Source organism: Loxodonta africana, chromosome 18 (genome assembly GCF_030014295.1).
Source record: "Loxodonta africana isolate mLoxAfr1 chromosome 18, mLoxAfr1.hap2, whole genome shotgun sequence".
NCBI classification, from domain to species: domain Eukaryota; kingdom Metazoa; phylum Chordata; class Mammalia; order Proboscidea; family Elephantidae; genus Loxodonta; species Loxodonta africana.
In genome coordinates this window covers 51,525,277-51,548,900 of record NC_087359.1, presented here as the reverse complement: position 1 = coordinate 51,548,900, position 23,624 = coordinate 51,525,277, and the positions used below count along the sequence as shown (strand labels likewise).

Sequence of the window (23,624 nt, the reverse complement as noted above, 5' to 3'; positions counted from 1 at the left end):
CCATTAAGTCTGGTCTTTATATGAGAATTTGGGGTCTGCATCCCACTGATCTCCTGCTCCCTCAGGGGTTCTCTGTTGTGCTCCTTGTCAGGGCAGTCATCGGTTGTGGCCGGGCACCAGCTAGTTCTTCTGGTCTCAGGATGATGTAAGTCTCTGGTTCATGTGGCCCTTTCTGTCTCTTGGGCTCATAGTTGTTGTGTGACCTTGGTGTTCTTCATTCTCCTTTGATCCAGGTGGGTTGAGACCAATTGATGCATCTTAGATGGCCGCTCGTTAGCACTTAAGACCCCAGATGCCACATTTCAAAGTGGGATGCAGAATGTTTTCATAATAGTATTATTTTGCCAATTGACTTAGAAGTCCCCTTAAGCCATAGTCCCCAAACCCCTGCCCTTGCTCCGCTGACCTTTGAAGCATTCAGTTTATCCCGGAAACTTCTTTGCTTTTGGTCCAGTCCATTTGAGCTGACCTTCCGTGTATTGAGTATTGTCCTTCCCTTCACCTAAAGTAGTTCTTCTCTACTAACTAATCAGTAAATAACCCTCTCCCACCCTTCCTCCCTCCCCGCCTCGTAACCACAAAAGTATGTGTTCTTCTCAGTTTATACCGTTTCTCAAGATCTTATCATAGTGGTCTTATACAATATTTGTCCTTTTGCCTCTAACTTTGCTCAGCATAAGGCCTTCCAGGCTCCTCAATGTTATGAAATGTTTCACAGATTCATCACTGTTCTTTATCAATGCATAGTATTCCATTGTGTGAATATACCATATTTAACCATTCATCCATTGATGGACACCTTGGTTGCTTCCAGTTTTTTGCTATTGTAAACAGAGCTGCAATAAACATGGGTATGCATATATCTGTTCGTGTAAAGGCTCTTATTTCTCTAGGGTATATTCCGAGGAGTGGGATTTCTGGGTTGTATGGTAGTTCTATTTCTAAGTTTTTAAGAAAACGCCAGATAGATTTCCAAAGTGGTTGTACCATTTTACATTCCCACCAGCAGTGTATAAGAGTTCCAATCTCTCTGCAGCCTCTCCAACATTTATTATTTTGTGTTTTTGGATTAATGCCAGCCTTGTTGGAGTGAGATGGAATCTCATCGTAGTTTTAATTTGCATTTCTCTAATGGCTAATGATTGAGAGCATTTTCTCATGTATCTGTTAGCTGCCTGAATATCTTCTTTAGTGAAGTGCGTGTTCATATCCTTTGCCTACTTCTTGATTGGGTTGTTTGTCTTTTTGTGATTGAGTTTTAACAGAATCATATAGATTTTAGAGATCAGGCGCTGGTCGGAGATGTCATAGCTGAAAATTCTTTCCCAATCTGTAGGTGGTCTTTTTACTCTTTTGGTGAAGTCTTTAGATGAGCATAGGTGTTTGATTTTTAGGAGCTCCCAGTTATCTGGTTTCTCTTCGTCATTTTTGGTAATGTTTTGTGTTCTGTTTATGCCTTGTATTAGGGCTCCTAACGTTGTCCCTATTTTTTCTTCCATGATCTTTTTCGTTTTAGTCTTTATGTTTAGGTCTTTGATCCACTTGGAGTTAGTTTTTGTGCATGGTGTGAGGTATGGGTCCTGTTTCATTTTTTTGCAAATGGATAACCAGTTATGCCAGCACCATTTATTAAAAAGACTATCTTTTCCCCCAATTAACTGACACTGGGCCTTTGCTAAGACTTATTTTTATTCTTTTTACATTTCTGTTTAACTACTTTTCTGTAACTTAAAAAAAAAAAATTTCATGGTGTTTTCGGTGGAAGTTTACAGAGCAAATCAGTTTCTCATTCCCCAGGTTGTGCATAGAGCGTCCCATGACCTTGGCTGCGATCCCCACACTGTGTCAGCGCTCTCCCCATCTCCGCTCTGGGTTCCCCGTTTCCTTTCCTCTGGTTTTCCTACCCCTTTCTGCCTTCTCATCTTTACTTTTGGGAAAATGTTGCCCTTTTGGTCTCATATAATTGTTCGTTCTACGGAGCATGTTCTTTTTGGGTGTTATGGTTTATAGGGCTGTCTGTTGCTTGGCTGGAAGGTGGTTTCCAGGAATGGTTGCAGTTCCAAGTCAGAGCGGTGACTTAGGGCCATAGTCTCAGGGGTTCCTCCAGTCTCTATCAGGCCAGTAAGTGTGGGTTCTTTTTTTTTTTTTTTTTTATGAATGTGATTTTTTGTTTTACATTTTTCTCCCGCTCTGTCTGGGACCCCCTATTGTGATCTCTGTCAGTAGTGGTGGCCGGGCACCATCTAGTTCTGGTCTTAGGGCCGCATAGGCTGTGCTTTAGACTAACTGTTCCCTTGAGTCTTTGGTTTTCTTTGCTCTCCTTTACTCTGGACGGGAAGAGACCAGTAGTTATATCGTAGATGGCTGCTCGCAAGCTTTTAAGACCCTAGACGCTACTCACCAAGGTAGGATGTAGAACATTTTTTTTATGTACTATGTTATGCTGTGATTAACTTTTAAAGTAGAAATAAATTAAGAAAAGAAGCCCGTCTTGATATCTTCTCTATCCTGAACGGAGGGGTTCACGGCCTCCATTCCAGCTTCTCCCTCTCATGCAAACCTGAGCAGGGTGGGTGCTGTGACCAGCTCGCTGCCTCACTGTCCCAGTGAGACAAATCGTCAAGGTCTATGGTTTCTTAGCATCGTGTGTGAAGTAGTCAGCAGGGCAAAAATAAAATAAGCAAAGTCCACACAAAAGAGAGGAATGCTTCAGTCAACACTGAAAAAGGGCTCTGGATTGAAACTCTTGATGACTGTTCTGAACTCATTTAAAAATCAACATTAGCTACCAAAATGTAAAGTATTAGTTTTATTAAAATGCAAATCAATCAACTAATCTGTCTTTCTAGTAACAGTTGAATTGCAGTATCCGTGTCAATTAAAATAGTTTCCAATTTATTCTCGGCTCGAAGGAGGGTGGTCTTCTGAATTTTAAAACGCCAAGTCTCTCTTTACTGAAAATTCTAGCAGTTTCTTCTTTCTCATCTCTCCTATTTTTAATTCATTTTAATTAAACATGCTGGACTCCTGTTTAAATCTTTTTTTCATCAGATAAAGAGTGACTATGACACAGGCCATCTCTTCAGGGAATGTGGGTTAGCATCAAGCTCACAGGAAGTTCGCTAGGAAGAGGTTCTGACCTGCTATTCTATCGTGCATTATGCAGAATCCCCAGCCTAAACGGATAGGACTAGACATTCTATATTTTAGAAAGTGATCACTTTGAAAGGAGAGAAAGTAGGAGAACTCTCCTCTTTCCGTTGGTTGATCTTTTGGGTACCTGGAGACACACTGGAAATTAAATATTTCCCTGACAGTCAAGCCCAAGAGCTAACTACCAGGACAGGAAAAACAAATCACCATGTACCAAGGGCCAATTAATTTGAGACAGAAAACCCCTCCTCCCTCTAGGTGCCCCATCCTGAGTTCAGCAGACATATTTATGTTAAGACTGGGCTGTGATGCAGATCAAGTCCACGACACTTCCTGTGGAGCCCAGCCTATAGGTGCTGTAGTGGTCCCCAAGCCAGTGACACTGAGCCAATGACACAGAGGGTTCCTGGGCACAAAAACCTATCACTTTGTATTGACATTATAAAACAATATCATATAGAAAATGATACTGGTGAGGAGTGAGCTTCTTGGATCAAGTAGACACATGAGACTATGTGGGCAGCTCCTGTCTGGAGGGGAGATGAAAAAGCAGACAGGGACAGAAGCTGGCTGAATGGACACGGAAATACAGGCTGGAGAGAAGGAGTGTGCTGTCTCATTGGGAGGAGAGCAACTAGGAGTATACAGCAAGGTGTATATAAATTTTTGTATGAGAGACTGACTTGATCTGTAAACTTTCACTTAAAGCACAAGAAACATTAAAAAAAAAATAAAACATTATCAAAGCCTGGCTTTAAAAATAATGGCTGGCTATTAATGACAACTGCACTTAGTTGTCCAGCTTCAGCGTTTCTTCCCCAGTTCCGTAGCGCTAATAAAGGCTTGGGCGCAGGACCGCCGAGCCGGTCGGCCTCGTGGGCTAGCACAGCATACACACACTTGACTTACACAAGATCATCTTCATCGTATATTGACCACCACAGGCCAATAAATCCCCTTTATGAGGATTTAATTCCCAGCTTTTGACCTTTGGATGAAAAATAAGTGAATCATTTCCTACTCCTAGATTTATACCAGAGTTAATCTCAATAAAGTGTTTAGGAATGGTGAATGGAACAGGGCTCTGGGAGAATGTTTATGGGGGTAAAGAGGAAACAAACAAGTCAGAGATCTGCACGTAGCGACAAACAGGCAAAGGCCTCCAAGTTATAAAGCCTCTACCCTGAGCACAGCATATGGGCTGAGAGTCCCTACTTCTCCGGACCGTGAGAAACCACTGAACATTATCCACCCAGAGAGTGTCCTGCCCTAGAGTTACTCCTTCCATGACACTGTATATTGATGAGGAGGTGGTCTGGCTACAAGAAAAGGAAAACCGTCCCAGCAAACCTGTCAGCCTGCTAGGGCTCTAGTAGGACCTTCTAAGTGCCAGGTGCTGCGCTGGGCACCCCATGCAGCTTAAGGACTCAGTCAGCGGCAGTGGCAGTAACAAGGCCCTTTATTTGTGACAAGTAACAGACAGGGGGAACAGTTCTCTTGCACACTAGTAACCACTGGAGACATAGAAACTTGATTGCAGGCTTCCTGGGATTTATCCGCACATGTTCTGAACGTTCAAAACAGAGTACCTTCCCAGGGATTTTCCCTAAAGCCCGATGCCATGAGGTCAGGAGGGCACCTCCATCTGGGCTGGAGGCCCCGCCTCGAGGCCTCAAGGCAAGAGAGATAGGAGACATCAGTCCTTGTGGCTGTTGCCAGGAGGGTTGAGTTTGCCAAAAAGAGATCGATATAGCTCTGTCCTGAAAGACAAACAAAACAAACTGGTTAAAACATTGGTTAATTTTCAAAGCTTAAAAAAGAAACTAAGAAGCTAGGAAATACTTCAATCTGTTTCTTCAATGGAAAACACAGCCGTGTAATTAAAAATGCACCCCCACAGCACTTCTTCGCACATTGGAAGGAAAGAAGAAACCCAGAGAAGCCAACTGAGTCCAGCACAGAGATATGTAAACTGCCCAGGGTGGCCGGATACCCTGTCTCCAAGCAACGAGTTTTCTCTTAAGTTTGCCCTTTACGACAACAGGCTCTTCAACTAAGAAAACAAGATTGAATATTTTAGTAGGATGTATGAGATTGCCACGCGATGAGGAGGATTCAATCAGAGAGGGGATGTAGGGGGATATAATTTAGTTTTCATACATTTTCTTGGACTTGGCGGTACTTGAAAAACAATGAAAATGACCCAGCAACAAGATTCCAATTAAAACCACAATATGCAGCTGTGCGGCAGCAGAGCCAAACCTCTCCCCGCCCCGGCCCTCGTGTCTATTCTCAATCTAATAGATAATTCGATTGGCTAATTTATTTCTAAAGTTGGGCTTTGACATTAAAAAAAAAAAAAAAAAAGGTCATAACATGCCAGGGTTTTGGGTCTCTGAAAATAAACCACTCCTAGCCTTTGTTCCTGCTATTAAAGCCAAGGTACCCACAAGCATCTGGCCAGAGCCACCTGCCACAGGTCAGACAACCCAAAAGAGGGAGAGATGGGGCAGGGCTCTTCTATCATTGAGGCAGAGGCTCCAGAACACTCTCCCCTTGTGAATTGAGGGCAGGGTCTTCCCAAAGAGAAACAAAGAGCCAAGATGACCCAAACAGGCTCAACCCATGTGACAGCATCTACCCCGAGGGAGGTGGCTGCTAAGGACACAGCCAACCGGGCAGCTGACTGCTGTGTCACTCAGCACAGAGGCCTCACCAGCAATCCTGGGTGGTGGGCACCCACAGGAAGCAAACCACCACGGGTGAAAGCTGTACCTTCCCTGTTTCGTATTTTCAAGATCTAGGCTTTTAAAAACCTCAGCAAATCTGACTTAAAAAAAAAAAAACAACTATCTTTCCAACAGCTATTTTGACATGTGGGTAGGAATAAAAAATAGTGGTACTGTAATTTAAAAACCCAGCAGTGGGAAGAGCATATCAAAACTTACAAGAAGTGAAAATCTTAAAGAAAACTCAGAAACTAAGAATGAAAACTAACCTTCTACTGGGGACCACAGGCCGGGCCGTGAGAAAACAGAGGCCAGGAAACAATGGGTCTTCCACGTCAGGACAGGAATTTACCGCAGGGATTTAGTAGTACCCCACTCTGCACCACCAACCAGCACAGCGCTCCTCCAGACAAAGGAGGCAGGTTCACCCTGGGCTCCTTCTTCGCCTCTGTTCCTCTCCATACACAGTGGGCCTCGCCCTCCTCCAGCTCCAGACGAGCCACACAAAGGTGAAGGCAGCCTCTGAACAAATGCAAATGAGCGGCAGGCCTCACTTTCAAAGGCAGCAGCTCCCAGACCACCAGTTCCATCACAATAAGGACAAGTCTCCCCAGACATTTCGACAAAACAATTAAATGGCATAAAGGGGAGAGTCACCATGACAAAAAGGACAGTATGACTTTAAGACTCCACCATGTGATGAGAGGGACGTGCAGGCACGAGGCTATTTAGCCCTCCACAATCATGCCCTTCCCACCTCGCCTTGCTTGCTTGCACCAGACCCCATTATTACCACCAGCAAATGCTTCCAGTCCCGCTGCAATATCAGGGAAACGCTGGGCTGAAGGCAGCAGTTACTGTCCGCAGCAGGGTTCACGTGTCAGGAGCAGAGAGTGAAATGCTGAAAGCCATGTTTTGATAGAACATCATTTCACACTCAGGTGGGCAAAGCTGACAAACATATGCAGCTGGTCATGGCAAAGCAACCTGGAAAGCTAAGTGGCCCTGTTTCTTTAAAAAAAATTTTTTTTTTAATGAGGGAGGGAGCATATGAATAAGGAATTATTCCAATCTAAAAATCCCAAATTTCCAATCTTACCTTATCCTCACCCACTCCCACGAATCAGGGCCATGTTTACACTCCAAGCACAGAGACCTCAACCTTCCCATCCTCTAGGACCCCACAGTTTCAGAGCTTAAATTTTCTTCTCCCTTCTCTCCTGCCTACTCTCTCCATCCCCTTGGCCCCAATACTAGATGCTGGCCAAGCAGACCCACACTGGGGTCCAGGAGCGCTGGGGTCCAGGAGCGCCACCAGGATGAAGATCCTCCCACTCAGCCTCAGTCCTTCTTTGTCCTTCCAGAGGCTCCAGGGCAGGCTAGACTTCCACCCCCAAGGCTGAGGGAGAGCTAGGGAAAAACAGCCACAGGGTAGATAGAGTCTAGGGTGAATTCTCTCTGCTTATACACCCTCTAAAAGAACTGTACAAAACCATGCACCACCCTCACAAATTTTAAAGTTAACATATAAAATTTACACATTAAATGTAAATTGTCACAAAGAACATAATTACCAGACTCATTGCCATCAATTCGATTCCAACTCATAGGGACCATACAGGACAGAGTAGAACTGGCCCATATGATTTCCAAGGAGTGGCTAGTAGATTCAAACTGCAAACCTTTTAGTTAGCAGTTTAGCTCTTAACCATTACGCCACCAGGGCTCCATAATTGCCAGAATGTTGTGACTATTAACTTTTACAATAAAACTTTGTACATTCCTTTTATATGCACCCAACGGCATCTACAGGTTTGATACATATCACCCTTCATTTAAATAACATATCAGTACGTTCTTAAAGTGCTGAGAATTTTACATCACCTTTTTCTTTTTAATTTGTATTTTCATCTGACTTTTCCCTACAGAATTTTGTCCTAATATAAGTGTGTTCTGCTTGAAAGTCTTTTATTGATCACCCTCTCGTACCTGTTGACCACAAAAATAAGTGTGTGAAGCTAGAAACACTTTTTGAAATTTAAAAAACCAAAATAAAAAATTTTAATTTCTTGAAACCATAATGCTCTATTGAAAAAAAAAAAAAAACAACTTCTGGATTGGGTTATCATTATAACTATTATCAGGATTATATATATATATAAAAGACTATAACGTATTATAACTTTAGTAAAAATTTAATATACATAAATATGTAAAAAATGTTATTGGAAATGCATCTCTTAATGAAATTAATGTTTCCCCCTCCCCACTTGCTTACATATCCACAGATGAGTATTACTTTTGAAAGAAAGTTCAATATCAATTTTATTCCTACTTCTTGTTTTTTGCAGCTATAAGTGCTAAGAAACCTTGCTCACCTAAATAAGTAGATGGGAACAGAAGAGTTTTGTTACAGCAATGCCACTCATTTCTTTCAATTCTTTCTGAATCACATGTCAAAGAAATCATATGGTGATCTACCACCAAAAATTATTGGTGACAATTCAATTAGGTTCTCCTGCAATTTTGTTGAAAATAAAGACCCAGAAATCACCTGACCTGCAAGGGGTTTGTTATCCAGTCCTTAGCCATTTCCTTTCTTGGTCCCTGCACCAATATTTCCAACCGTCCCTGTATTTGGTGCCCTGAGGTCTGCCCATTCCAGGAGAATGTCCCACAGCAGGTTATGAATGTGTGCAGGATGGAAGAACCAGATGGTGCCCGGCTACCACCAATGACTGCCCTGACAGGGAACACAGCAGAGAATCCCTGATGGAGCAGGAGAACCGGGGGGTGCCGAACTCAAATTCTAGCAAAAAGACCAGACTTAATGGTCTGACTGAGACTGGAGGGACCCCAAAGGACATGGTCCCCGGACTCTCTGTTAGCCCAAAACTAAGACCATTCCTAAAGCCAACTCTTCAGACAAAGATTAGACTGGACTAATAAAATGATACTGGTGAGGAGTGTGCCTCTTAGCTCAAGTAGGCACATGAGACTACGTAGGCAGCTCCTGTCCGGAGGTGAGACGAGAAGGCAGAGGCAGACAGGAGCTGGTTGAATGGATGTGGGAAATACAGGGTAGAGAGGAGGAGCGTGATGTCACATTATAAGGAGAGCAACTAGGGTCACATAACAATGTGTAAGTTTTTGTATGAGAAACTGACTTGAATTGTAAACTTTCACTTGAAGCACGATAAAAAAGAGAGAGAGAAAAAAAGAGTAGGCACAGGGGCCCCCAAGAGACGCGCTAAGAGGAGCACCTGCGTCTCCAGCATGGCCCATCCTCGAGCAGACCAATTTTACGAAAGAGCATATATCTGGAAATGGATTCCTTAAAAATATCTGTGTGTACTTCCTCCTTGCAAAGTCCTGGCGCACGCCATATGAAGGCCGAGGTGTAGGGAGTACCGAGCTTTTCCGCAAACCCAGACCGGTGCTAGATTTGGTGCCGACGCTGCAGGCAAGGTCAAAGCACCTGAAAAGAAACAGAGCATGTCTATCTCCCTCATCCCATCTCCCCCCAAAAATAACTAAAATCCAAACCAGGCAATAAAAAAGCCACCGTGGGCCTGAGTCAGCTGCCTTCTACCACGTGGAGCGCTTTCCCCTGCAGCGACTCTCCTCACCAGGGTTTAGCCATGCAGAGAAGCTAAACTATCAATCCTTCAGGTTAACCTTGTCTCCATCCAATTCTCCAGGGTAAGTGTATAGTTTAATACTTGAGGGCCCCTTAAGGCTATGCATAATGAACTTGGTTTTTTCAAAATACATAATGCCTCCTCCCTATCACATTAAGAATCAAGATGTGAGTCACTGAGCTGCAATGCCCCCCTCGTCCCCTCCGCTGCCTTGGTCACAATGGCCAGTGGGAATGCCCATTGTAGAAAATGTACTGACGTTGGTATCGTGCAGGAGAAGAGCCCACAGAGTAATTAACAGGACTCAGACCTGAGGTAGAAGGTCGATAGCAGGGGCTCTTCCTTGAATGAAAATTTAACTTACCCTTTATTACAACCTACAAAAGCAAGTAATGAACACTAACATTTTTATTTCTTTTAAACTGTCATTTAGGCTGTAGAGGGGATAATTACCTATCTTGACTGTAGTAAGGTTTTATAACCCTTAGTGAGGCATTTTCTAATTTAATATTTTTACTATATTATCATAAAACCTGTTTCTGGAAAAAAATGATCATGGATTAGCAGCCATTTTTCATAAAGAGAGAGAGAGAGAGAGAGAGTGAGTGTGTGTGTGTGTGTGTAAAACCCATTGCATAACTCCGGCTTATTTATTATGTGATTCTTTGGAAAAGACTTCAAGTGTACCCAGTCTAGCTCACTGTGAACGGCAATCACTTCAGGGACGGGTGAGGTTTAAAAGGCTCTAAATGAAATGGGGGTGAGCGTATATAACAGTGCAGCCCACAGATGTGTGCATGCAAACACACTCCCTCAGTTCCGCATGTGCACACTCACTGGCTACAATACACATCATTGTCTTTCATGATGTTATTTGGGCAAACAGTACAAAGGAGCGTATTAAACCTGCAAATGATCTGTGTGTGGCTTTCAATTTGCTAGGTCAGTAGCTTGCAGCATCTGGGATGGCAAAGGAATCGTATGTCTGCTCCCCAGAATGCCGCGTTCCTCCTACTCTGGCCTGGACACCCCCAAGCCTCCCAGAAGTCCCCCGCGCTCTACCTGCCTGCTCCCTGGGCCAGGGGCAGGCAGAAAGCGGAAAGCAAGCAATTCTACTGTTCCCTAAAGAAACCCGCACAGCCTCCGAAAGTAAAGTGTATTCTCCAAGCAAGTATTACACGTCAGGGTTCTGAGCCAGTCTGCCAAACGTGCTGGCGGAGACAATATTGCTGCTTTCTTGATGAAAATTATACACCTTATTTTCCCTTGATTAATTTGAAATTGTTCATTTGTTGCTTCACGGGGTGTGTGTCTGTCTGTCTCTAAATATACAAAACACCCCACAGCACATCCTGGCCCTTGTTCCCTTTCCAATCCTCTCCCTGTCTGTGTGTGCCCTGAAGGATGAAGACCTGTCCTGCACGCAGGCATTGTGTGGCAAGAATGTCACTAAGTCCTCACACAGACATTTAGGAATCAGAGGAAAACAAGAAAGCACACGAGCAAAGGGCAGAGCCAGGGTTGCAATTTCAACACTAGCCCATGTCTGGCACAGTCTTGATCATCTCAGAGTCCTTGTGAACAGCTGGTGCAGATGTCCACACGTGTGCTTGCTCTGCACTGGCCAGTGTGTCTGCAGTGACACATGTGTGCTTTTAAAAACCATTTGTCATGTTACTGGTGCCTGCCTTTTTTCACACATCTAGCTTTGGGAAACAATTGACTTATTAACACCATGGAAGCTTATAAACATGCATTAGGCGTGCATGGTCCCCGGCCTCGAAGTATAACAAAAAGGTATAATAAATTAACAAAAAACATTTGAATGCCTGTTTAAACTTTGTTAGATTTTGTGGAAGATGACAAGACATGAAAGCCACAGCAGAGGCCGAGTTAGGAGGGATACTGTTACTGTGAACATATCCAGGAAATCTGTCTAGGACAGCCTGCCCACTCCTCATGCTGGACCCAATTCTGCTGCCTGTAACTCAGGCCCACCACGGGTCTTGTCCCTCCAGAGCAGGACAGGGTCCAGGCAGATTGCTGTGGCAGCAGTTTGCCTATTTGATGTCTTCCTTTAACTAATTAATCTGTTCTTTTCTAGGTTAACTGGCGTAAGTTCCTTCCTTTCCTGCTGTGACTAAGCTCGAAGCCTTCTTGCCACCCTGACTGAACTTCTCCAAGCCCCCCAGTTTGCCAAAGATCCCAAAGCTGGCAGGGCAGGACTATATCACCTCCTTTATTTTGAACATGGGCCTCTCCTTGCCTTCGTAGTTTCCAGTCCCTCTGTTCTGTGTCTACCAAAGTACCTGGAACACTTTGAATATCTATTGAGAAAGATATCTTACCAATTATCACTTGGCATATACCAATGCAACCAAACAAAGGCATGCCCCCAGTAAAATGAACACTTCCGTTCTACCAGTCAGGTCACTGCAGAAATGACAGTGGCCCAGTGGGCAAAGACCACTCACTACAACATTTTCTTCTTAAGAGATACCTAGAGATCACCAACAACCATTTTCTTTTGTTATATACTTGATCAAATGAGAAACGAAAATTAAATAGAAACCTCTAAATGGTAACAGTCACCTAAAGTAAAACAAATCATTTTCATATGGCATATAAACCAAACCAAACCTGGTGCCGTTGAGTTGATTCCGACTCACAGTGACCCTATAGGACAGAGTAGAACTGCCCCATAGGGTTTTCAAGGAGCAGCTGGTGGATTCGAACTGCCCACCTTTCGGCTAGCAGCCAAACACTAAACCACAGGTGTAATAAATGTAGAGGGCTGTCATTTGGAGCCAGAGCTGGATCTGACTTCCAGCTCAGATCCTTACTAGGGCTCTGACCTTAGACAACTTACTTAACCCTTGTGAATCTTAGCTTCATCGTCAGTAAGGTGGTGACATCATCTTCTCTAACATAAAGCAAAAAGTCCATAATACGCAAACAGCTTTATCACCTATGATCATGAAAAACTGAATGAAACAGAATAGCCAACACGTTAGCACCGATGGGTCATGTCAAAGGACCCATCTGAATTCTTCTAGTCTGCCGCCAACTAACACTAGAGACAAAATGGTACCTTTCTTTAATCTTTCGTACCTTCTGCTTCCTCTGACCCAAAGCCATGCTACTCTGTAGCAATGACTTCACAAATAAGAAAAAGATGGTTGAGAAATGTCTCTATGGCGTAAAAGGGGAAATGCAACTGCCCTGTGTGGAGTAGAAGGCGAGCCCACGCATGTCACAGGAATGGGGTCAGAGGCAGGTGACATACCCTGAACTCAGTTTCTCAGGAAGACGGAAGCACTAGAAAGAGAACCCAAGTGAACAGTCAGACGCAGCTCTTCTTACTGAGTCAGAATGACATGCAAAAACTCTGAGAGCAGAAAACTCAGGATCCCTGAGTGCAGCAAAAAGGCTGGTGTTGAATTCTCCTGTTTCTCCTCCCAACACACCCAACAACAAAAGCAGGCTTCTTTCCTGCAACTCATAACAATTTCATACCAACAAAACATCCAGAAATGAGGTCAAAGAAAAGAAAGCAACCTTTTCTCATTAAGACTTATTTCTTACCAGGATCAAGTCAGAAGAGTAACAGTGACTCAAAGAATATGCTCTCACTAATTACCTAAATCCACACACAGGGCACATCTCCAATTAGACACTAGCTGAACTCCGGATGCTCCAAAACAGCCAAGCCACAGCTGCCCATGACTGCCACAAGGTGGCAGCACACGACTCATTTCTAAGTGGCCCAGGCTAGCGCGTGGCTCCAGGCAAACTGCACCCATAAATTTCCCAGTGTGTCTGCTCTCATCACCATCCTCCCCAGTGCTTGAAGGAGACTCTGGAAGGTCTGTTTCAATTCGCTCTTTTGGTCAGGTCAGAACTAGGTCCTTCAAACCTCTACAAATGCTTTTAGCCCCACAGCTTTAAATTACAGATGGTGACAGGTGGCCTCTGATCTGTCTCCTAAAGATCAGACAGACTGGAGATTTATAAATGTTCAAAGAAGCAGGTTCAGGCCCCAAACAAAGAAACTGAAAGGATGGGGAAGAAAAGGTGCTTCGGGTGGGGGAGGAGGCTCGAGAGGTGAGAAGGGAACTAGGGTTCAATTTATAAAGGTTTCTCTTCAGTTGTACCCTCTCCTTCTTCAAGTCAGTTACAAATTCACTCCACTTTAACAAGGGAAGAAAAATACTTGAAACTTCCATCATCCTAACTAGCTTCACGTCTTCCATAGCATTAAAAAAAAAAAAAAAAAAATTTTACCTCAGTGGACTTGCAGGGGCGGGGGAGGGGGGAGAGCCCTCTTCAGACAAAAGGGGTGCCCTCCTTTCCTGTGCATTAATATTTCCATATTCCTGGATGATTTCCACTTTCACAGTTTGACTGTTTTATAACAGATTTGATGTGAGAGAAGACAAATGGCCTTAGAAAGGAAAGACGACAAATCATCTCACTACTTTTAGCAGGATTTTCTCTTTATTTTTATTTATTTTTACTCTGTAGCTGGGCTGCAGAGCTCTCTACCTTGCTGAGCTTTTAATATTAACGTCAAGCCACTGCAATCCTGGCAATAGAGTTGGCCGGTGTTGTGTTTACGGTTTTGTGACTGCTGGCTTCAGGAAGATGAAGCTCCTTGTTCAAACAGCAGCCCCTCTAACAGCTCCTGTTAAAAGCCAGGGGATGCTTCACTGCTTGGACGTGAATCACTTCCTCCAGCGGCGCTAAGGTGAGACTGACAATGAAGTTACATTTGTATCCACATTCAGCCTGCTGCCCAGCAACCCAGGGCCTGTGGGGCAGCATATGACACATCTCTCAGCTCCAGTTTAACTTCTGCTTTTAGGGGGTCAAACTACACAGAAATTAGCGAGGGTATTTATTGTCAACCCACAGAGTTCCCACAAGGCATCCTGCTATTACTGTTGGTAATAAGTTGGGGGACTTACTTGTTTATTATAAAGCCAGTCACGATGCAAACATCAAAGAAGCAACTACTGAGCAAACACACAGAGGCACAAACCCTGTAAGACCAGGCCATGGGCTCAGCTCAGCTCCTGTCAACACAGATACTGCCAGACGCTCAGCAGCAGGTCCGTCTCGCTGCTGACCAGCCACGGAACTCTCCTCCCTAGAGTTCAGTGCCTTTGTATTCTCCTGGTTCTCATCCTACCTCCTGGTCTTTTTCACCTTCCTCTTGGCCTGGAAGCACAGACCTTCTCCTAAGTCTGTTCTCAGCCCTCCTCTCTTCTTTCTCAACCCCTGGCCCTGGTCATCTCATCCATGCTGGGTCCTAACAAGCTCCTCTATGGAGGATGCCCCACAGCCAGGGCTCCAGTGTCCACAGGTCACTGAGACACTCCAGCTGATTCAGACTAAACCTGAACTCACCCCCTTACCCTGCAAGGCTGCTCCGCCACCTAAACCACCATTTCTGTTAGTAATGGCAGCAATTCTTTGTTCTTCATGTCCTATACTTAACAGTTATGAGACAAAGTTACAGAAATCAATACCACATTTTCTGATCAAAAAATAAAAGCTGCTCTGAAATAGGGCTCTTGTTTGGATAGTTTACTTGTATTAATCGATGAAATACAAATTGCTGCCCAGTTTTCTTCAAAGAACTTCCCTGTCTTCTCTGGAAATCTGACTGAAGTTTGGGACAAGGAAGGTTTGCGCTAGGCATCTGCCAGCTTAACCTTTCCCCAGGAGTACTGACCAGGATGCCTCAGCTTCTGGGACTTACCCCACGAAGAAAACTTAGGAAAAGGCACAGTGATGCCTTCAGAATGTCTGCAACAGGGCCACCTCCCCCGTCCAGCTTCACCAGCTAGTCACAAGTCAGCAATTCGATTACCTCAGCAGGTTATACGACTGACTTTAAAAAGCTTGATTGCTAAGTGCAAAATGAGCAGTTTGCATTTCTTCCCTGAAAGCTAGTGAGTCTGTTTGGCTGCACAGTTGTGCCTCCCTCTGCAGGATCAGAATCTGGAAAAGAGGAGGCGGAGTGCTGCCAAGTGCATGTACGAGAAAATGTGTATTGATTTCTTCTTTCTTATAAAGGAGCACAAAGCATTGAAGAACAATTGCTCATCTTCACAGGGTTTCACATTTCACACAAGTGACAAAAGGCCCGACGCCCACCCTCCTCCGAGAAGCAGAAAGGGGACCCGCACAGAAAGGTGTCTCCCGGGTGTTGGCAGCCACCACTGTTGTGGCAGTCAGCTACTGGGACTCCAAACACCCTGGGGTCTACTAACTCTTCACCTGCCTCTGATCACGTAATGTCCCTCTCTGGACTGATGCTTCCTCGTCTATATCAGAGAAGAAAGAGCCTTCAGTCTTATTTGCCTTTTGAGTAGAGGTGCCCAGAGGGTAAAAGAGTTAACATTTATAAAGTGCTTTGCTCCCCAGAGGAAGACAGTGGATAAAACACGAGGTGTGGTTATCATTCATTCAAGACCTCATTTCCGAGGATGGTTACAAATAGCTTCCCATAAACAAATGCTGCTCTCCCTGGCAACTTGAACTCAGAGTACAAGGTAATGCCGTGTATTTAAATGTCCCTTTTTGGTCTGACGCTTAGTACCAACACTAAAAACCACAAAAGGAACCAGGGATTATTAGGCCTTGTTAATGTCCTTGGAGGCACAAATTGTTAAGCGCTCGCCTACCAGCTTCAAGGCTGGCGGTCTGAACCTACCTACCAGCCTGGCAACCTGGTTCCGAAAGGTGACAGCCTTGAAAACCCTATGGAGCACAGTTCTACTTCACACACACGGGCTTGTCATGAGTGCCAACTGACTCGAGGACAACTAACGACAACAACAATGTATATACAGAACCCATTCCAGAGCTGTTTTCTCCTTAAAAAAAAAAAAAAAAAGCCGAACAAATTCTGAAAGTGGTCCAAAAACCTGACCTAACACTGTAACTGGTCACCACAGGGCCCTGTCTGCACTCTCCACATTTCCATGGTAACTAATAATTTGTAGGAAAGCCATCAGACACCAAACCTATTCTCAATATCACAGCTAAGATGGGAGAAGACCTACTGGATGCAACAAAGTTTGGAGTATGCACTCCTGGACGGGATGGAAGTGCAAGAGTGCTACTGTCTGTGCGCAGGCAAGTGCTCAGGGAAAGGAACACCGAGGTACTTTATAGACAGACGTGAAAACACAGATTTTGTTTATTTAAATAATTATCTGTACATTATAAACACTCCTTCTCAGAAACAAAAAATTTGAAAAGAACATTTCATGCTCAAGAATCTGGTGAGGAAGAAGGGCTATTTTCATTTTATAAATGAAACGGGGGCTTCTTCCTCAGGGTCACACTGCATAGCATGCGCTCAGCAATCCTGCATCGGCCCTCCAGCTTAGAGAAGGCTGACAGCTACTGGAAAAGGATCTTAAATCAATGTTTAGCAAATAATACTCACGCTACCAAAGTGTTATATATTAAAGCAAGATACAATGGGAATCAAAATATATTATTCAAATATATGAGCATACAACCATAACATCAAATATTACAAGATTTCAGTAAACAGATACATGCCACTTTGACTTGTAAGTTAGCAGTCTTAGAAAGAAAAGAATCCTAATAAGTGCTTTTGTGAACTGTAATATATACAGCCAGGATGCTCCTCAGAAGCAAGAATGGAAAGACCTCGTCTCACATACTTTGGACATGTAACCAGGATCAGGAGGGAGCAGTCCCTGGAGAAGGACATCATGCTTGGTAAAGTAGAGGGTCAGTGAAAAAGAGGAAGACCCTCAACAAGATGGACTGACACAGTGGCCGCAACAAGGAGCTCAAACAGCAATAACTGTGAGGATGGTGTAGGACCGGGCAATGTTTCATTTGGTTGTGCATGGGGTCACTATGAGCCAGAACTGACTCGACGGCACCTAACAACAATAACAGTATATACCATTAGAAAGATATAAGTAAAATAAGGGTTCAAAGGAGAAAGCCTCCCTCTCAGCGAGGGATGGGGAATCATAAAAGTCTTTGTGGAAAGGCTGGTGTCTGTGGAGGGCTATCTGCATTCCAACAGGCAAGGAGAGGGGTAGGGTGAGGAGGGGCTCCAGAGCAAGTGAGCAGAAGGCACGAACACCAGTGGCAGGTACAGACTGTGTTCTGGGAATTGCAGGGGTCCACCCTGGATAGCACGAAGGGTGTGAGGACTGAAACAGGTGATAAGGAGAAAAAAGGTATGGGGCTGACAAATCACTGGAGGCCTTGAGTGGCAGGCTTGAAAGTGTGGGTTGTATTCTACAGGCACCAAGAGGTAGCATGCTGAAAGTGATACTGGAGGAAGGCTAATCTGGCAATGAGAAACAAAACGGATTAGATCAGAGACTGGTAGTTAAGAGGCGATTACTGCAATAGTCTGTCTGGAAGTGGGAAAAAAAAAGACTGAACTGAAGAAGCAGCAGTAGAAATACGAAGTATAGACCATTGAATAATATATTAAAACAGAGTTCTAAATAGATTAACAGTAAGAAAGGAAATCAGACAAAACTAAGGGAAATTATAGGTGAATAACTGATCCTGGGATATAGGAGAGATTGTCTAAGTATAAAAGCCATGAAAAATACCCAAAAGAAAAAAAGTTTTTATATATTTGGCTACATAAAAAAAGTAAAATTTATATACGACCAATAAAAATAATTGACATCAACAGACATGCAAAATGGAAAAAATATCTACAAAAAACATGAAATATGGGGTATAACCATCATATAGAACATATACAAACTGAAAAGAAAAACTCATAGAAAAGCAAAGAATACAAACAGAAATACAATTAACAAATATATATTCAAATTTACTATTAAATAATAAAATAAACGTTAGGTACTTAGTTCAGTGCCTAGCACAATGCAGGTGTTCAATAAGGTGTCATTTAAATAAATTTATTATTTACTTATAAATAATAAATGCCTTTCAGCATATCGAATTAGAAAATCTTTTTAAAACTCTCCATATTAGCAAAGGTACAATGACATAAGCCTCAGCTGGGGGCAGAGAGGGTATGTACATTAGTAAAAATCATCAAGAATTATTAGTTTGCACTTTTGACAGAAGAGTTACCCTTCTAAGAACATATTCTAAAGACACAAGCAAAAACTAGAATGTAGTTCACAGAACACAGTACAAATACGCTCACTGCAGTATTACTTAAACAGAAATAAAAACAACCAGAAACCACCTAAATGTCCAACAATAAATAATAAATATTCCTTAATAGAACATTATAAAGTTACTAAACTGCTTTTAAAAATAATTAAGAATCTGGATCAAATTTCAAATTCTCATGGACTCTAGACTTTCTGGAGCCACAGAGGCTAGGTGAGCCCCTGAAACTATTGTCCTGAGATAATCTTTAAAACTTAAGCCAAAAATATCCCCTGAAGTCTTCTTAAAACCCAACAATAGTTTAGCTTAACTAGTAAAAAATGTCTGCCTTACGGGGGATCAGAAGCTGGCCGAATGGACACTAAAAGAAAGAGTAGAGGAAAGGAGTGTGCTGTCTCATTAGGGGGAGAGCAACTAGGAGTAATATGGCAAAGTATATATAAATTTTTGTATAAGAGTCTGACTTCATTTGTAAACTTTCACTTAAGGTGCGCACACACACACACACACACACACACAAAACAGTCTGCCTTGAGCATTAAGCTCTTTTAAGAGCTATCTATACGGGATCAGAAAACCCAGGTGGCGTAGTGGTTAAGCACTAAGCCTGCTAACCAAGAGGTTGGCAGTTTGAATCTGCCAGGGGCTCCTTGGAAACTCTGTGGGGCAGTTCTACTCTGTCCTATAGGGTCGCTATGAGTCGGAAAGTGACTCGACGGCAGTGGGTGGTGGGATATGGAATCAAATTGACAACAGCAACTCAAAAGATTAGGTATGAGCCTTAGTGGGCAGTGAGTGTATGTCAATGGGAGAGGATAAACTCAAAAAGGAGGCTGAGAATGGATGTACAACTCAAATAATGTCATCAATGTCACTAAACTGTACATGTAGAAACAGCTGAACTGGTATATGTTTTGCTGCATATATTCTCAACAACAACAAAATAAAAAAATTTAATGGCATTAAAAATGCTTATAATATAAAGTTAGCTGGGGGGAAAAGGATTCAAACACATATGTATGTATCTGATTAAAATACATACACATAAAAAAATCTTCAAGAAAACAAAAGTTTTAATCATGTTCAACTGTCAATAGCAGGATGACAGATTATCTTTTCTGTATTTTCCAAATTTTCTTCCATAAATTGTTTTTAATTACAGGGAAAAAAGATATTGTGTCTAAACAAAGTAGGTGACAGGTGCCTGAGAATGACAGAACTGTAAGAGTAAACGGACTGAATATACTAGATCGAGCTTCAAAGATAGTTCTGAGGTTCGTAGTTGCTACGGGCCAACAGTTTGTTCTGACTCATGGTGATCCTATGAGCCTGAGGTTTAGGATCTCTGTAATCAGAAGAATGATATAATCATTCATGAGAATGGGTTTGAGAATTCAGTGATTCATATGAAAATGTGAACAAATGATTAGCAAAACCTCCTCTATAGAAAGTCTCTATTACAAAAGTAAGAAAGAAAGGGAGGGAGAGAAGGAGGGAAGAAAAAGCATTTGAATCCAAACAAATTTTTAATTGATGGAAAGGCCGTGTGTGTACTGGGAGGAGGGGGAGGGGCTTCCCTCTGGCACATGACTCCCACACACTCCTAAAAAGCTTGCTGATTTCTTGGAAGCAGCGGCAGGGTTAGGAGTCACACTCCTGGATGCAAACACCAGCTCCACTACTTGCTGTTTAGCATGCACAAGTTACTTAATTTCTCCATGCCTCAGTATCCTTATCTGTGAAGCACAGATAATGACAACCACTTCACTGGTTTCTTTTAAGAACTGAATGAACATGTACAAGAAGGGCTTAGTGCAGTGCCTGGCATATAGTAAATGCTCAGTATGTGAAATGTGAGATTATTCTATGTCATTTCATTGCCAATCAGAAATAGGGTGACAGACTTAAGGTGGGTAAATCAGAGCAAAGAATAAATGCTACCTATCTTAGGGTTTTTTTTATCTTAGCAACCTAATGCTAGCTCTGTGATCACTGTGGGAAATCTGTTAATAAGAAGATATGAAGAAACCAAACCAAACCTGTTGCCACTGAGTCGATTCCGACTTAAGGTAACACTACAGAACTGCCCCATGGGGTTTCCGAGGAGCAGCTGGTAGATTTGAACTGCCAACCTTTTGGTTATCAGTCAAATGCTTAACCACTGCGCCACCAGGGCTCCACGGTATGAATGGATAACATAAATAAAGGTAGAAAACATTTAGGTATTACCTCCCTATTTGCAAGTGACTTCTTTGTAATTAATACAATATCTATAAACTATTATGACATATTTAGAAAAACAGTAATAATAAAATAAAGGAAATTAAAAACCATAAATCCTTAAGGGAAGCATTTATACTCATTTTAAAGAATGTGAAATATTCTTTCAGATAAGAAGGATTTATAACTCTTGGAAGAAACTACTGGAATGTGATTTCAGAAAAGAGAAATATACTCAAGAAGCCCCATTCTGAGGAAGGACGTGTTTGTTCAGCACCTACGATCTCTTTCTAGAAGATGGGCTCTTCTTTACCTCCGTTTGGTACCAAGACTTTAGTCTGAGAATGCAAATTCTCTAGAATCGTATAAAACAGAACAGTAGCAAATTAGCAAAAACAAGAAAACAACAGCAGTGTTTTCTTTTCAATCCATTTTTAAAACTCTGGCCGAAGTCTCAGGTTTGAACTTGAGAGTGTTTCCTTTGCCCTTTCTGACATTCCTGGAGGAGGAAGGCTCCATGCCTCCTATCTCTGTGTTGGACGCCATCTTTAATGATGATATATGGGGGACCTTTCCCCTCAGCACTGCTGGGGGGTCAGACATGTGACATCTCCCATCTGAGTATCAACAAGCGAATTATAAACTGTGTCAATCCGAGTTAATACAAAGCTGTAATCCTCTTTAACGAGAGATCAAATCACTGCCATGAGTTATGTTCATTCTGTAATCTGATAAGGAAGAGAGGGAACCTCTAATAAAAGAGTAATGGGAACCTTTAATGATGCTGGTAAAAGGTAGCACCAGTTAAAATATTGCTCTTGTTCCTGCTGATTAGATCAATGTTGCATATTTGCCCAGACTTGTTTCTCTTGTCAGAATAACCTTTGTCTTCTTAGGAGATAAGAAGCCTCAGAGAAAACATCTGTAGCTCAGCCATTCTTGCTTGCAAGTTTTTAACCAACAGAAAATGCTCTATGGAGGGTAATTCTGGGACTATTAGCTGATGCGCTCTCAAATGTTGAGCAAGTACACGAAGATATTTCACCGTGATTCAATGCATATTTCTATTAAATAAAACAGTGGCATAGGCAAAGGGAAGTCAAAATGGTTTAAGTAACCTCTGGTTACCAATTAGGTGAAAAGAATATTGTCAGTAGAGTGGAAGAATATGCCCGTATTTAGGGTGCAGACCCACACACAAAAATGGCAAGCTGAAGATAAATTGCCTGTACAAATTCTATTATACCAAAGCACCTCAGGAACGTGGCAGTGATGTTGACAAAGCACTTTACAAAGCTGGATTACATTTGTACATTTCTTTTCTAAAACTCTAGATGTAAAACAATAATGTATTTGGTACTTAGTACTTAGCATTAAAGGATCATCTCCTTGTTCTTTTTTAATGCCAGCAGCTTCATAAAAGAAATGGAGAAACTGCCTTTTTTTTTTTTTTTTTTTTTATGGGGCGGAGAGAGGGGAGTAAAGAGCTAAAATTGAAATTCTTGATCCTGTTGAGAATTTGAGTTTTTGCAAAGGAATGGAGTACCTATAAAACATTAATATTGCTACCATCTTTGTAATAAGAAAGTTACCTAAGAAATTGTAATAACCTATGCTTTTACAGGACAGTACCATAATTAAAATTAAAAAAAAGCCTGTTGCCGTCGAGTGGATTCCAACTCATAGCAACGCTATAAGACAGAGTAGACCTGCCCCACAGCATTTCCAAGGAGTGGCTGGGGGATTTGAACTGTTGACCTTCTGGTTAGCAGTCAAGCTCTTAACCACTGCACCACCAAGGCTCCAGAACCATAATAAGATTCATCTAATAACCCGTCCCTGAAACAGCAGGTAATACAAGGCAAAACACCAGTTTTCTCTGGCATACAGCAAGCTGACTGGTGCTGCTCAGACCAGAGTCCATGCCAGAGTACGCAGTTCACATGGTTCCCTTTCCCAAGTGTGAGGGGGTGGCCAGTTTTGTGAAACACATCTTTACCCCTCTCAGAGGTCGACATTTAGTCTCCTACTTGTCACACCAGCATTGCACTATCTGACCTACGTTAACATAACAGAAGGAAAAGAATGACTTCTTTAAAAGTTTGCTTCAGAGGGTCTGTCAAAAAACACAGGAAAAAAACAAATTATTTCCATAGCCCCCCAATTCCTCATTTTGTTAAAACCATAATAAGAGAACATCTGAATGTTTACTTTAGACTCCTCTTGGTCTAAAAGGACTCCAGGGGTTTTAAAACATGTAAAGTAAGTTCTGCTCTAAAACGTCTTTGATTAGCTTAAAATAATTACCATAGTCAGAGAAGTGAACAGCAAGCCTTTAAAGCGTGCCGGCAACATCTCAGCTTGCCCTGTGGAAAACGATATGCTTAAAGGGGTTCTCTACCAATGAGATGTCAAAGCTCTCCTCCACCCTAGCCCGCTGAAACTAACTGCAGTCTCACATAACACCTCACCTTCTTTGCACAGATGACCCTGAAGGGCCAACAGTAGCTGCTCTGGGAGCCGAACTGCCCTGTGCCAAGAGTCTCAAGGGCTTAGTCGAGCCAGTGATTTTTCAGGTTTGTGGTAACCTCCTGCCTTGCAGGCAAACACGTGACTATGTGGGCAAAATGGAATTTTCTTGTTTTGTTTTGTTTTCTTTCAATACAATGAACATTTCTCTGGAATGTCATTGAAACCACCTGCCTGCCTCAGA

The 23,624-nt window shown here is 42.7% G+C and overlaps 1 protein-coding gene across 8 annotated transcripts in view; it reads right to left on the bottom strand.

The window, feature by feature from the left end:
- Positions 1-2,201: 2,201 nt before the first annotated feature.
- Positions 2,202-23,624, bottom strand: part of AATF (apoptosis antagonizing transcription factor) — a 116,514-nt gene continuing 95,091 nt past the window's right edge. Inside the window, exons 12-13 of one of the 8 annotated variants that reach the window (XR_010318380.1) lie at positions 6,152-6,404; positions 2,202-4,913 (exon numbers count right to left, since the gene is read on the bottom strand). Coding sequence is in view for 6 of the 8 variants with exons in the window: in XM_064271366.1 (XP_064127436.1) it covers positions 8,985-9,360 (376 nt within the window). In the remaining 2 variants the exon portion in view is untranslated. The other 7 variants (XM_023553500.2, XR_010318381.1, XM_064271362.1 and 4 more) reach the window with 7 other exon arrangements.